This window comes from Anomaloglossus baeobatrachus, chromosome 1 (genome assembly GCF_048569485.1).
Source record: "Anomaloglossus baeobatrachus isolate aAnoBae1 chromosome 1, aAnoBae1.hap1, whole genome shotgun sequence".
NCBI classification, from domain to species: Eukaryota; Metazoa; Chordata; class Amphibia; order Anura; family Aromobatidae; genus Anomaloglossus; species Anomaloglossus baeobatrachus.
This window is the reverse complement of record NC_134353.1, coordinates 157,770,609-157,785,673: the sequence shown is the minus strand read 5'-3', so window position 1 is coordinate 157,785,673 and position 15,065 is coordinate 157,770,609. Positions and strand designations below refer to the sequence as shown.

General features: G+C 43.3%; 1 protein-coding gene across 20 annotated transcripts in view; it reads left to right on the top strand.

The window, feature by feature from the left end:
* Nucleotides 1–15,065, top strand: part of TENM3 (teneurin transmembrane protein 3) — a 1,857,795-nt gene that overhangs the window by 1,288,036 nt on the left and 554,694 nt on the right. For 17 of the 20 annotated variants that reach the window (XM_075347175.1, XM_075347169.1, XM_075347170.1 and 14 more), the window contains one exon: nucleotides 7,829–8,032. The exons of the other annotated variants lie outside the window; for them this stretch is intronic. In XM_075347175.1, the coding sequence (XP_075203290.1) occupies nucleotides 7,829–8,032 (204 nt within the window). The remainder of the gene's footprint in view (nucleotides 1–7,828; nucleotides 8,033–15,065) is intronic. 20 annotated transcript variants of the gene reach the window in all.

Below are 15,065 nucleotides of genomic sequence, written 5' to 3'. Positions count from 1 at the left end.
AAGTTGATCCAGAGGTGGTGCAGATCACGCTGCTGGAGTGGTGTCAGATCAAGGACCTATGCACCCTGCTACACAGTTTTGAAATGTCGACGAAGATGTTTAGCACTGGCAATGTCATTCTCAGCGTGACAATTCTGGTCATCTACATGATGGAGCACACTGTAATTATTATTCGGAGTCAGGTGTTGGGACAAGAGGAAGGGGAGGAAGTACAGGAGGAGTCATATGCGGAAGGGATAACAAGATCTACGAGGTCCAGATGGTCAGCGGCACCTATGCGGCAGTCATGGTGAGGGAGAGGGATTAACAAGGGCGCATAGTATCAGCAAAAAGTGTTGATGAAAGTGCAGGAGCCCATGAAGAAATGGAGGACGAACTGGCGATGGGCATGGAAGACTCAGCAGATGAGTGAGAGCTTGCTCACATTTCGGTTGTGCGAGGTTGTGGGTAGAGGGCAGAGGAAGGATGCACGATTCTCACCTCTCTGCCACCAACACACCAAGGACTTGGTCCTCCTGGATGCACAAGACACATGAGCGCCTTCTTGCTGCACTACCTACATGACCCTCGGATTGTATGAATTTGAAGTAATCCTGAATACTGGGTTGCCACACTGTTAGATCCCCGGTACAAGACAAAATTTGGCGAACTAATTCCTGCCATAGAAATAGACGCACGTATACAGGAGTATCTGCAGAATGTGGTACGCAATCTTAGATCTACTTTTCCACTAAACACCAGTGCTGCACAGAGTGAATCTCAACACTTTGTCATGGATAGGAGGAAATGGTCTTTTACTTGTCCACATCGGAGGGACCGAGGGATGGCTGCTGTGCTGAGATGGCGTTGAGTACGGTGTCCCTGCACAGTTGCACTTTTGGTCATATCCCAAAATGAGTTGAAAAAGGACAGATGCTGTTGGAAAGGGGAACAGGTGTGTTGGAAAGGGGAAAAAAATTTTGGTCCGTGGATTTGGTGGTTAAACAACTGTAACATTTGCTGAAGAAACAACATCTGTTACAGTGGGACTGGCAGATTTGGATAAAGTGGTATATAATCTGTGACCGCTATATAACAAAAATTAATAAGAAAAGAAAGAGAAAGGTATATATCACCTTCAGCAGTCAGTGTCCACCGTGCTCCCAGTTGGAAAAGGAGAGGTTGGCAACTTGAAGGTTTGGTGGAGGATACAGAGCTGTGTGGCTATGAAACTAATAGTAGCCTGAACCGAGTTAGACGCCATTCGGATCTGGAGACTGTGAGCCCTGTTAGCGTCACAGGGTCCACATGCCCACCCAGCCCAGGAACTCCCTGTTAACAACACAGGGGCCATTGAGTACGCTGACCGTGTGCGTAGGGGCCACACCTGTGGACAGCAGGCGCATCAGCAGCAGCAGGCCTGTTAATGCCACTGGGCTGCACAAGCAGGACTGTTAGGACAGGAGCTGGTCTTAACCGTTCTGCGTTACCAACTGTGGTGGTGGCCTGCATCCACCACCCTATCCCTGCCTACCTCTGGCCTAAAGCCGCAATGGGTTCAACACATGGAGGTGTGCTCTTTCGGAGCATAATAGAAGACTGCGCACCTCCTTGTTGGCTCCAGCCCCTTTTATAACCTGGGTCCGCCCCAAACCAGGGTGAACCACAATGCACCTCCTGGAGACAAAAGCAGAGTGACACGTCATGAGTGGCATAACTAGCGTCCTATTTGGAAACGCAACTTCAATGATGACCTCATGGCTGCCATGACCCAAACACCTCACCAGTCATCGTCTGACCATCAATAATGCGGTGACAAGTCATAGGTGTGGGCCTCTGCAAGCCATTTGGGAGGACACCTGATGCCCTGTGGTCTATATGGGACCCCCACATCAGGGCCAGGGCCAAAGAGTTCATTACCGGACCTAGTCTCTGATGCAGGAAGTGCCTGAGCATGCTCAGTAGCATGAAATACAGTCTCTGAAAAAAGACTATCAGCTTTAGCATGGTGTCTAGGCACAAAACAGGACTTAGACCCGGCACAGAATGCAAGCACCTGTGCAAAGAGGCTTTTCACACTTAGTGTGGGAGCATGCGCTGTATCCCGAAATGAAGACTTAGCGTCAGGAATGGCACAGTCAGGCTGAGCATACTCACTAGGCGAAACACTGTAATTATGCTGCAGCTGGGGTACATCGGCACACGCATGCGCACTAGCTGCCTCTCCACACTTAGACGTGGAGGGGAAATTTGTCTTGGAGATGCTGTCTATGAACAGAAGGAAAAGCTAAAGGAAGCCTGACTTTCTATCCCTCCGAATTATGAAATGCAGCAATGAATTCCATGAGTTTGCTATAACATTAGCGTAGCTAAATGTGCATGAGGGTGTGATGTAGAGGTGCTAGAAATAGCTTGTCACCAGTGGGGCACTAATGGAATACAACAGCCAGTTCTATGATGCCACAAAATGGCAGTATTTTGTGCTATCATTATAGCTTATTAAAAACAGAGCACGAGGTTGTCATGCAGAGGTGCTGCACATAGATTTGCAGTAGTGTGAATAGACAAAAGTACAATAGCCACGTTTAGGATACAACTAGGTACAGTGAGTGTTTGCTAGTATAATGGCTGAGTTTAAAAAAGTTTGAGTGTGCAATGCAGGCAGACGTGCTGCAAATAACGTTCCAATACTGTGAATAGACAAAAGTACAATAGCCACGTTTAGGATACAACTAGGTACACTGAGTGTTTGCTACTATAAATGGCTGAGTTTAAAAAAGTTTGAGTGTGCAATGCAGGCAGACGTGCTGCAAATAACGTTCCAATACTGTGAATTGACAAAAGTACAATAGCCACGTTTAGGATACAACTAGGTACAGTGAGTGTTTGCTAGTATAATGGCTGAGTTTAAAAAAGTTTGAGTGTGCAATGCAGGCAGACGTGCTGCAAATAACGTTCCAATACTGTGAATTGACAAAAGTACAATAGCCACGTTTAGGATACAACTAGGTACAGTGAGTGTTTGCTAGTATAATGGCTGAGTTTAAAAAAGTTTGAGTGTGCAATGCAGGCAGACGTGCTGCAAATAACGTTCCAATACTGTGAATTGACAAAAGTACAATAGCCACGTTTAGGATACAACTAGGTACAGTGAGTGTTTGCTAGTATAATGGCTGAGTTTAAAAAAGTTAGAGTGTGCAATGCAGGCAGACGTGCTGCAAATATCGTTCCAATACTGTGAATAGACAAAAGTAAAATAGCCACGTTTAGGATACAACTAGGTACACTGAGTGTTTGCTAGTATAATGGCTGAGTTTAAAAAAGTTAGAGTGTGCAATGCAGGCAGACGTGCTGCAAATAACGTTCCAATACTGTGAATAGACAAAAGTACAATAGCCACGTTTAGGATACAACTAGGTACACTGAGTGTTTGCTACTATAAATGGCTGAGTTTAAAAAAGTTTGAGTGTGCAATGCAGGCAGACGTGCTGCAAATAACGTTCCAATACTGTGAATTGACAAAAGTACAATAGCCACGTTTAGGATACAACTAGGTACACTGAGTGTTTGCTACTATAAATGGCTGAGTTTAAAAAAGTTAGAGTGTGCAATGCAGGCAGACGTGCTGCAAATATCGTTCCAATACTGTGAATAGACAAAAGTACAATAGCCACGTTTAGGATACAACTAGGTACACTGAGTGTTTGCTACTATAAATGGCTGAGTTTAAAAAAGTTAGAGTGTGCAATGCAGGCAGACGTGCTGCAAATATCGTTCCAATACTGTGAATAGACAAAAGTACAATAGCCACGTTTAGGATACAACTAGGTACACTGAGTGTTTGCTAGTATAATGGCTTAGTAACAATGAGTTGTAGTGTGCAATGCAGGCAGACGTGCTCTGCAAATGTCTTTGCACTAGTGGGACTATAGCAAAGTCCAATAGCCACGTTTAGGATGCCACTAGGTACACTGAGTGTTTGCTAGTAAAATTGCTTAGTTTAAAAAAGTTGGAGTGTGCAATGCAGGCAGATGTGCTCTGCTAATATCTTTGCACTAGTGGGACTATAGCAAAGTCCAATAGCCACGTATAGGATGCCACTAGGTACACTGAGTGTTTGCTAGTATAATGGCTTAGTTAAAATGAGTTTGAGTGTGCAATGCAGGCAGACGCGCTATGCAAATGTCTTTGCACTAGTGGGACTATAGCAAAGTCCAATAGCCACGTATAGGATGCCACTAGGTACACTGAGTGTTTGCTAGTATAATGGCTTGGTTTTAATGAGTTGGAGTGTGCAATGCAGGCAGACGCGCTCTGCAAATGTCTTTGCACTAGTGGGACTATAGCAAAGTCCAATAGCCACGTATAGGATGCCACTAGGTACACTGAGTGTTTGCTAGTATAATGGCTTGGTTAGAATGAGTTGTAGTGTGCAATGCAGGCAGATGTGCTCTGCTAATGTCTTTGCACTAGTGGGACTATAGCAAAGTCCAATAGCCACGTATAGGATGCCACTAGGTACACTGAGTGTTTGCTAGTATAATGGCTGAGTTTAAAAAAGTTAGAGTGTGCAATGCAGGCAGACGTGCTGCAAATATCGTTCCAATACTGTGAATAGACAAAAGTACAATAGTCACGTTTAGGATACAACTAGGTACACTGAGTGTTTGCTACTATAAATGGCTGAGTTTAAAAAAGTTTGAGTGTGCAATGCAGGCAGACGTGCTGCAAATATCGTTCCAATACTGTGAATAGACAAAAGTACAATAGCCACGTTTAGGATACAACTAGGTACACTGAGTGTTTGCTAGTATAATGGCTTAGTAACAATGAGTTGTAGTGTGCAATGCAGGCAGACGTGCTCTGCAAATGTCTTTGCACTAGTGGGACTATAGCAAAGTCCAATAGCCACGTTTAGGATGCCACTAGGTACACTGAGTGTTTGCTAGTAAAATTGCTTAGTTTAAAAAAGTTGGAGTGTGCAATGCAGGCAGATGTGCTCTGCTAATATCTTTGCACTAGTGGGACTATAGCAAAGTCCAATAGCCACGTATAGGATGCCACTAGGTACACTGAGTGTTTGCTAGTATAATGGCTTGGTTTTAATGAGTTGGAGTGTGCAATGCAGGCAGACGCGCTCTGCAAATGTCTTTGCACTAGTGGGACTATAGCAAAGTCCAATAGCCACGTATAGGATGCCACTAGGTACACTGAGTGTTTGCTAGTATAATGGCTTGGTTAGAATGAGTTGTAGTGTGCAATGCAGGCAGATGTGCTCTGCTAATGTCTTTGCACTAGTGGGACTATAGCAAAGTCCAATAGCCACGTATAGGATGCCACTAGGTACACTGAGTGTTTGCTAGTATAATGGCTTAGTTAAAATGAGTTTGAGTGTGCAATGCAGGCAGACGCGCTATGCAAATGTCTTTGCACTAGTGGGACTATAGCAAAGTCCAATAGCCACGTATAGGATGCCACTAGGTACACTGAGTGTTTGCTAGTATAATGGCTTGGTTAGAATGAGTTGTAGTGTGCAATGCAGGCAGATGTGCTCTGCTAATGTCTTTGCACTAGTGGGACTATAGCAAAGTCCAATAGCCACGTATAGGATGCCACTAGGTACACTGAGTGTTTGCTAGTATAATGGCTTGGTTTTAATGAGTTGGAGTGTGCAATGCAGGCAGACGCGCTCTGCAAATGTCTTTGCACTAGTGGGACTATAGCAAAGTCCAATAGCCACGTATAGGATGCCACTAGGTACACTGAGTGTTTGCTAGTATAATGGCTTGGTTAAAATGAGTTTGAGTGTGCAATGCAGGCAGACGCGCTCTGCAAATGTCTTTGCACTAGTGGGACTATAGCAAAGTCCAATAGCCACGTATAGGATGCCACTAGGTACACTGAGTGTTTGCTAGTATAATGGCTTGGTTAGAATGAGTTGTAGTGTGCAATGCAGGCAGATGTGCTCTGCTAATGTCTTTGCACTAGTGGGACTATAGCAAAGTCCAATAGCCACGTATAGGATGCCACTAGGTACACTGAGTGTTTGCTAGTATAATGGCTTGGTTTTAATGAGTTGGAGTGTGCAATGCAGGCAGACGCGCTCTGCAAATGTCTTTGCACTAGTGGGACTATAGCAAAGTCCAATAGCCACGTATAGGATGCCACTAGGTACACTGAGTGTTTGCTAGTATAATGGCTTGGTTAGAATGAGTTGTAGTGTGCAATGCAGGCAGACGCGCTCTGCAAATGTCTTTGCACTAGTGGGACTATAGCAAAGTCCAATAGCCACGTATAGGATGCCACTAGGTACACTGAGTGTTTGCTAGTATAATGGCTTGGTTAGAATGAGTTGTAGTGTGCAATGCAGGCAGACGCGCTCTGCAAATGTCTTTGCACTAGTGGGACTATAGCAAAGTCCAATAGCCACGTATAGGATGCCACTAGGTACACTGAGTGTTTGCTAGTATAATGGCTTAGTTATCAGTTGGAGTGTGCAGAGGACAAGAGGGTACAGTGGCAGGATTGTGGTGCTCTGGGTAGAGGAATGGAAGCCTGCCTTTCTATTCCCTCCTAATGGTGAAATGCAGGTAGGAAATCCCTGACCTGGGCTACACAGACGCTGTTGCTGTTTGCAGGACCTGTCACCTATGGCTCTCTGACCCTGCCGGTTGGAGCCCTTAAAAGGACTGCTATAAAGTGCTCTCCCTAAGCTGTCTAACGCTGTGTATGCAGCGCATACAGCTGTATCGGCTATAGGACTCAGGAAGACGGAGCTGCGACAGTGATGTCTGACACCAAAGACGCAGAAGGCAGATAATGGCGTCCGTGAAGAAAATGTCCGGTTTTATAATGCAGGGACATGTGACATGCAGATCCTATCACACATGCCGTTGCTTCTCTGGCTCAAAGTCCACTTAGCTGTGTGTGTGTCTGGGATTGGCTGACATGCTGGCCCGCCCCACAAGACGCGCGCGCTTAGGGAAGGAAGACAAGAAAAAAAAAAAAAAAAATGGCGATCGCCATTATAGAAACAGCAGTGATCTGAAGGCGCTGTTCACGCACACTATACACTGAAATGTGATAATAGTTTGATTCACAGAGTGACTTACACTATTACAGCAGAAACCAAGCTATGATTTAGCTGTTTTTTGGCTGCTAGAACCGTTCTCGAACGTTTCTAGAACTACCGAGCTTTTGCAAAAAGCTCGAGTTCTAGTTCGATCTAGAACATGCCCCAAAATCACTCGAGCCGCGAACTGGAGAACCACGAACCACGAACCGCGCTCAACTCTAGTAAGAAGTTGGAGGCTCGATGTTTGCTCTCTACCCAGTCAGATAATTATTTTCTCACACCTATAATGAAACCAGCAGATGGAGAGGAGCTCGGCCGCCGTATGACACGGCAGTAATAAGCAACGTGTTATTTGTTTTTGGACACGGTGCTCCATCTACAGGCAGGATTGCTGTCCTCTCATGTTCTCTGACTGGCAATTAGCAGGTGTGACACGATGTGCTGGTACTGAGTGCGGCCATTCTGCTAGGCCTTATGAGAGCCAAGTGACAACATGAATTACCTGACAGCGCCATTATGGAGCCATGGCCTTTTAAATGCTCCCTATGCTTTTCTTTTTTAATTTAACTCTTCATGCATGAGTGAAATCTCAGAAACCTGAACTAAGTCCAACCTCTGAGCCATTGTCATGTTTTTCGCTCAAATGTTTCGCTGCTTGCCTGCCTTAGATTAATTTACTTATGTTATATATATATCTTATGTGCTGTATTATTTTCCTTTCATTGCACGCTGTCATGCATGCTTTTATTACAAAATGTTTATTTTTATCCTTAGGTTCTCCCATGCCATCCTCATCTTCTAGTCCTTCAGTTACTGAGCATTTACATTCCCCTTCTCCATCACCCCATCTCCATGACAACCAGAGGTGGTTATTAAGTGCTAGTGCCAAGCAGTCAATTCAGGACTCTGATGAAGAGTTTAATGCCAGCACATGCTTGGTGCATCCAACATATCTGTCCGAGAGTGTCCTGTGTCATGGTAAGCAGAGGACACCTTGTCCACTCACGTCTTCAGTGTATTCTGTGTATCAAATGCCACTATTCTGTTATATAAGCACATTTTATGATCTGTCCTTCCAAAATTTAATGTTCTGTAACTCAACATCAATTTCTAGAGTCATCCTGAACCTTCTGATTCATGAATAGATTTCATATACATATATATATATATATATATATATATATATATATGTATATATATATATATATATATATATATATATATGTATGTATATATATATATATATATATATATATATATATATATATATATATATATATATATATATATATATATATACACACCGTATATACAATGTGTGCAGAAATATCAGGCAGGTTGTATTTTAGAGGATTTTTTTTTGTTATTAATGATCAACAACTGTGTTCTCAATCAACCCAAAAGACTCATAAATATCAAAGCTTAAGATTTTTGGAAGTTGGAGTGGGTTTTTTTTAGATTTGGCTATCTTAGGAGGATATCTGTTTGTGCAGGTAACTATTACTGTGCAGAATTATTAGGCAACTTAATAAAAACCAAATATATTCCCATCTCACTTGTTTATTTTCACCAGGTAAACCAACATAACTGCACAAAATTTAGAAATAAACATTTCTGACATGCAAAAACAAAACCCCAAAAAATTAGTGACCAATATAGCCACCTTTCTTTATGATGACACTCAACAGCCTACCATCCATAGATTCTGTCAGTTGCTTGATCTGTTTACGATCAACATTGCGTGCAGCAGCCACCACAGCCTCACAGACACTGTTCCGAGAGGTGTACTGTTTTCCCTCCCTATAGATCTTACATTTTATGAGGGACCACAGGTTCTCTATGGGGTTCAGATCAGGTGAACAAGGGGCCATGTCATTATTTTTTCATCTTTTAGATATTTACTGGCCAGCCACGCTGTGGAGTAGTTGGATGCATGTGATGGAGCATTGTCCTGTATGAAAATCATGTTTTTCTTGAACAATACTGACTTCTTCCTGTACCACTGCTTGAAGAAGTTGTCTTCCAGAAACTGGCAGTAGGTTTGGGAGTTGAGCTTCACTCCATCCTCAACCCGAAAAGGTCCCACAAGTTCATCTTTGATGATACCAGTCCATACCAGTACCCCACCTCCACTATGCTGGCGTCTGAGTTGGAGTGGAGCTCTCTGCCCTTTACTGATACAGCCTCTGGCCCATCCATCTGACCCACCAAGAGTCACTCTCATTTCCTCAGTCCATAAAACCTATGAAAAATCAGTCTTAAGATAGTTCTTGACCCAGTCTTGACATTTTATCTTATGTTTCTTGTTCAAAGGTGGTTGTTTTTCAGCCTTCCTTACCTTGGCCATGTCCCTGCGCATGGCACAGCTTGTGCTTTTTGCTACTCCAGTAACGTTGCAGCTCTGAAATATGGCCAAACTGGTGACAAATGGGATCTTGGCAGCTTCACGCTTGATTTTCCTCAATTCATGGGCAGTTATTTTGCGCCTTTTTTGCCCAACACGCTTCTTGCGACCCTGTTGGCTATTTGCCATGAAACTAGATTGTTTGGTGATCACGCTTCAAACGTTTGGCAATTTCAAGACTGCTGCAAGGCAACTCACAATTTTGGACTTTTCAGAGCTTGTCAAATCTCTCTTCTGACTCATTTTGCCAAAGGAAAGGAAGTTGCCTAATAATTAAGTACACCTTATATAGGGTGTTGATGTCATTATACCACACCCCTCCTCATTACAGAGATGCACATCACCTGATTTACTTAATTGGTAGTTGACTCTCAAGCCTATACAGCTTGGAGTAGGACAACATGTATAAAAAGTATCACGTGATCAAAATACTCATTTGCCTAATAATTCTGCACACAGTGTATATACAGTACAGACCAAAAGTTTGGACACACCTTCTCATTCAAAGAGTTTTCTTTATTTTCATGACTCTGAAAATTGTAGATTCACATTGAAGGCATCAAAACTATTAATTAACACATGTGGAATGAAATACTTAACAAAAAAGTGTGAAACAACTGAAAATATGTCTTATATTCTAGGTTCTTCAAAGTATCCACCTTTTGCTTTGATTACTGCTTTGCACACTCTTGGCATTCTCTTGATGAGATTCAAGAGGTAGTCACCGGAAATGGTTTTCACTTTACAGGTGTGCCCTGTCAGGCTTAGTAAGTGGGATTTCTTGCTTTATAAATGGGGTTGGGACCATCAGTTGTGTTGTGCAGAAGTCTGGTGGATACACAGCGGATAGTCCTACTGAATAGACTGTTAGAATTTGTATTATGGCAAGAAATAAGCAGCTAACTAAAGAAAAAAAAAGTGGCCATCATTACTTTAAGAAATGAAGGTCAGTCAGTCCGAAAACTTGGATAAACTTTGAAAGTGTCCGCAAGTGCAGTGTCAAAAACCATCAAACGCTACAAAGAAACTGGCTCACATGAGGACTGCCCCAGGAAAGGAAGACCAAGAGTCACCTCTGCTGCGGAGGATAAGTTTATCCGAGTCACCAGCCTCAGAAATCACAGGTTAACAGCAGCTCAGATTAGAGACCAGGTCAATTCCAAGCAGAGTTCTAGCAGCAGCTACATCTCTAGAACAACTGTTAAGAGGAGACTTTGTGCAGCAGGTCTTCATGGTAAAATAGCTGCTAAGAAACCACTGCTAAGGACAGGCAACAAGCAGAAGAGACTTGGTTGGGCTAAAGAACACAAGGAATGGACATTAGACCAGTGGAAATCTGTGCTTTGATCTGATGAGTCCAAATTTGAGATCTTTGGATCCAAACACCGTGTCTTTGTGCGACGCAGAAAAGGTGAACGGATGGACTCTACATGCCTGGTTCCCACTGTGAAGCATGGCGGAGGAGGTGTGATGGTGTGGGGGTGCTTTGCTGGTTATTCTGTTGGGGATTTATTCAAAATTGAAGGCATACAGAACCAGCATGGCTACCACAGCATCTTGCAGCAGCATGCTATTCCATCCGGTTTGCGTTTAGTTGGACCATCATTTTTTTTTCAACAGGATGATGACCCCAAACACACTTCCAGGCTGTGTAAGTGCTATTTGACTAAGGAGGAGAGTGATGGGGTGCTGCGCCAGATGACCTGGCCTCCACAGTCACCAGACCTGAACCCAATCGAGATGGTTTGGGGTGAGCTGGACCGCAGAGTAAAGGCAAAAGGGTCAACAAGTGCTAAGCATCTCTGGGAACTCCTTCAACACTGTTGGAAGACCATTTCCGGTGACTACCTCTTGAAGCTCATCAAGAGAATGCCAAGAGTGGGCAAAGCAGTAATCAAAGCAAAAGGTGGCTACTTTGAAGAACCTAGAATATAAGACATATTTTCAGTTGTTTCACACTTTTTTGTTAAGTATTTCATTCCACATGTGTTAATTAATAGTTTTGATGCCTTCAATGTGAATCTACAATTTCAGAGTCATAAAAATAAAGAAAACACTTTGAATGAGGTATGTCCAAACTTTTGGTCTGTACTATATGAGCCTATGCTCTAAGGCCCTGTTCACACGATGCATTTTTATGTGTTTTTTTGATGCATTGTTGTAAGAAATCTACATTAAAATCTGAATGCTTAGTTGTTTTTTTTTTTCCTTCCAGATTTTGGTGCAGAACAAAATCTGCAACATGTCATTTGTTGTGGTGTTTTTTAGCCCTTCCAGCCTTTGACTTCACTAAAAATAACACATGGAATAAAACGCACTAAAATGATTGGTGCTTTTTTCTACCAGAAGGTTCAGATTTGATACAGTAAATTTCTGCACCAAATTTGCAGCGTGTGCACACAGCCCTATAGTGAGGTTGGTAAGGGATATACTGTATATAATCTTGACAATCAGATTTTTTACAGTGGTGCTTGAAACTGTAAATCCTTCAGAATTTTCTTTAAACTTGATCTAAAACTGCACCAGATATTCATATTCGGAACATTATACCTAAAAGTAGAAATCAATCAAGTGAGTCAAAAGTATTAGGCTTTTCATTTTTTATTGGGGATAATTAAACAATATCACATGACTGCGAGGGATAAAAGTATGTGAACCATTGATTTAAGTATCTGGTGTGATCCATCATGTTCAGCAATAACTGCATCTATAGGTTTCTGCTAATGATTGATGATTAGTCCTTCACATTGGTTTTGAGGAGTTTTATCCCATTGCTCCCCCTATAAAACATCTTCAATCCTATTATGTTGGTAGGTTTTCTTCCATGATGGGCTCACATCAGGTCCATCTCCAATATTTCTATAGGATTAAGATCAGCACTATGACTTGGCCATTCCAAAACATTAAAGGGATTATCCGGCTTATTTTGACCTTTTTTTATTATTACCCTATTGGGCTACATGGGGGCAGGTAAGTAGATAGTGAGCACTGACCTGCCCTGTTGTCAGCCACTCTCCCCCGGCTCAGAGTGGTCATGTGACCGCTCCTGTCGCGATTTTGCTGCTTCCGGTCATTTCATGTCAACATGGGCTGGACCATGTTGACATGCAAATCTGGGAACAGCTTGTTGCCGCCCTCCTGGGCGGGTACATTGTGTGAGTCCCCGCCCCCCTTCCCTGCACCTTCCCACATATTCCCCCACACCCCGTACTCTCCCCGCCCACGGTGTCACCGCCAGCACCGGGTCCCCTGCTCAGGATAGCAGGAGTGCCCGTGCAGTCTGTGTCCCGCTCCAGCCCCGCGGCTGCCTTCATTGCAGTATCAGCAGCTTCTCACCCTGCAGTGCTGGCAGCCACGGGGATGACGAGCACTGCTGCCAGGAGGTTAGATGACATCATTACCTGTTGTGATGATCTTCTCTTCATTCTTGTCAGCGCTGTCCCTGCCTTCTATGCCCGCTGCGTTGTCACATCACTAGCGGTGACGTCACGGGCTCCCGCGATACTGCTGAGAATGTGGCGGGCATAGAAGGCAGTGACAGCGCTGACAGGAGTGAACAGAAGATCGTCACAGCAGGTAATGATCTCATCTAACCTCCTGACAGCAGTGCTCGGCATCCCCTGCAGTGACCTGGGCTATTGATGTTAGCTCAGGTCACTGCATTACTCTTCCAGCCAATGGGGAACATTCTGTTCTTCATTGACTGGGACAGTGACTATGGTACAGATTTTATTGGATTACGCCGGACCTGGATTTGTTTTTATTTTCAATAAAATGGTGAAAGACGGAATGTTTTGGGGAGTGTTTTTTCAAATAAAACTTTTTTTGTTGTCTATTTTTTTTTTATTAGTGACTGGGTGTGATGTCAGGTATCTGATAGACGCGTGACATCACTAACCCCAGGGCTTGATCCCAGGTGACATTACACATCTGGCATCAACCCCATATATTACCCCGTTTGTCACCGCACCAGGGCACGGGATGAGTTGGGGCGAAGCGCCAGGATTGGCACATCTAATGGATGCGCCACTTCTGGGGCGGCTGTAGCCTGCTATTTTTAGGCTGGGGAGTGTCCAATAACAGTGGACCTCCCTAGTCTGAGAATACCAGACCACAGCTGACCGCTTTACCTTGGCTGGTGATCCAATTTGGGGAGGACCCCATGTTTTTTGTTTTAAATTATTTATTTAACTTAAAATAACAGCATGGGGTGCCCTCTGTTTTGGATTACCAGCCAAGCTGAAGCTGCCAGCTGTGGTATGCAGGCTGCAGCCGCTGCTTTACCCTAGCTGGCTACAAACGTATGGGGGACCCCACGTCGTTTTTTTTTTTTAAATTATTTATATATTTTTTGGCTAAATACAAGGCTAAGCACCCTTTAGTGCCACATGAAAGTCACTAAAGAGTACCAGTTTAGAATATGCAGGGGGTTAGGACATTATATATGTCTTTCTCATCTATCTATCTATCTATCTATCTATCTATCTATCCCTCTATTCATTCATTCATCCCTCTATCTCTCTGTCTCTATATCTATCTATTCATGTCTATATCTACTCATCTATTTATCTTTCTTGCTGCTTCCGTTTTTTGCGGTCCGCACACACAGATGCATCCATGAAAAAATGGACTGTTTTTTTGCGGACCGCAAAAACGGAATGGTCATGTGAATGTAGCCTACATGTGTTCCCTGTGGTGTGGGGTGCAGAGCCCGATCAGGTGCTGGGGTAGAATACTGACAGGGAATGTGTGTGCAGAGGGCGGGCATGGGGAGGGGCTGGACACTAAGGCCGGGCAGTGGGCTGGGCTGGACACTGAGGGCGGGCAGGGGGCGAGGCTGGACACTGAGGCCGGGCGGTGCCAGCTCTGACTGCGGTTTAGCACAGGAAGTTATCATGTTTGCTGTAGCTGAATATAAACAAAGAGCTGCAGAGAATAAAGGGATAATTCAAGAGAAACAAAAGTCAGAAAACAAAAAATAACAATGTAGGGGTGTTTTATATGACACTACAGCACAGATAAACTCAAAACATTTTGGTAAGCTAATGTCGGACAACTCCTTTAACTTTATTCTTCTTTAACCATTCTTTTGTAGAACAATATGTTTTTGTTTTTTTTTCTTGGTTGTCTTGCTGCATGAACCATGTTCTCTTCAGATTCAGTTCTTGGACAGATTTCCCGATATTTCCTTTTCAGAATTTGCTGGTATAATTCAGAATTGTTCCATCAATGATGGGCAAGTTGCCTTGGCACAGATGCAGCAAAAGAGGCCAAAACAATATTACCACTATCACCGAATTTCACAGATAGTATGAGGTTTTTATACCGTAACTCAATGTTTTTCTTTCTCCAAATATAACACTTCTCATTTAAACTAAAAAGCTCTATTTTGGTCTCAACCATTCATAAATATTGTTCCAATAGCCTTCTGGCGTGTCCATGTGACTTTTAGCAAACTGCAGAAATCAGGAATATTCTTTTTATAGATCAGTAGCTTTCCCCTAGTAATCCTACTATGCACACAATTATGTCCTCCTGATGATAAACACATAAATATTTACATTAGCTAATGTTAGAGAGCCCTTTAGTTGCTTAGAAGTTACCTTG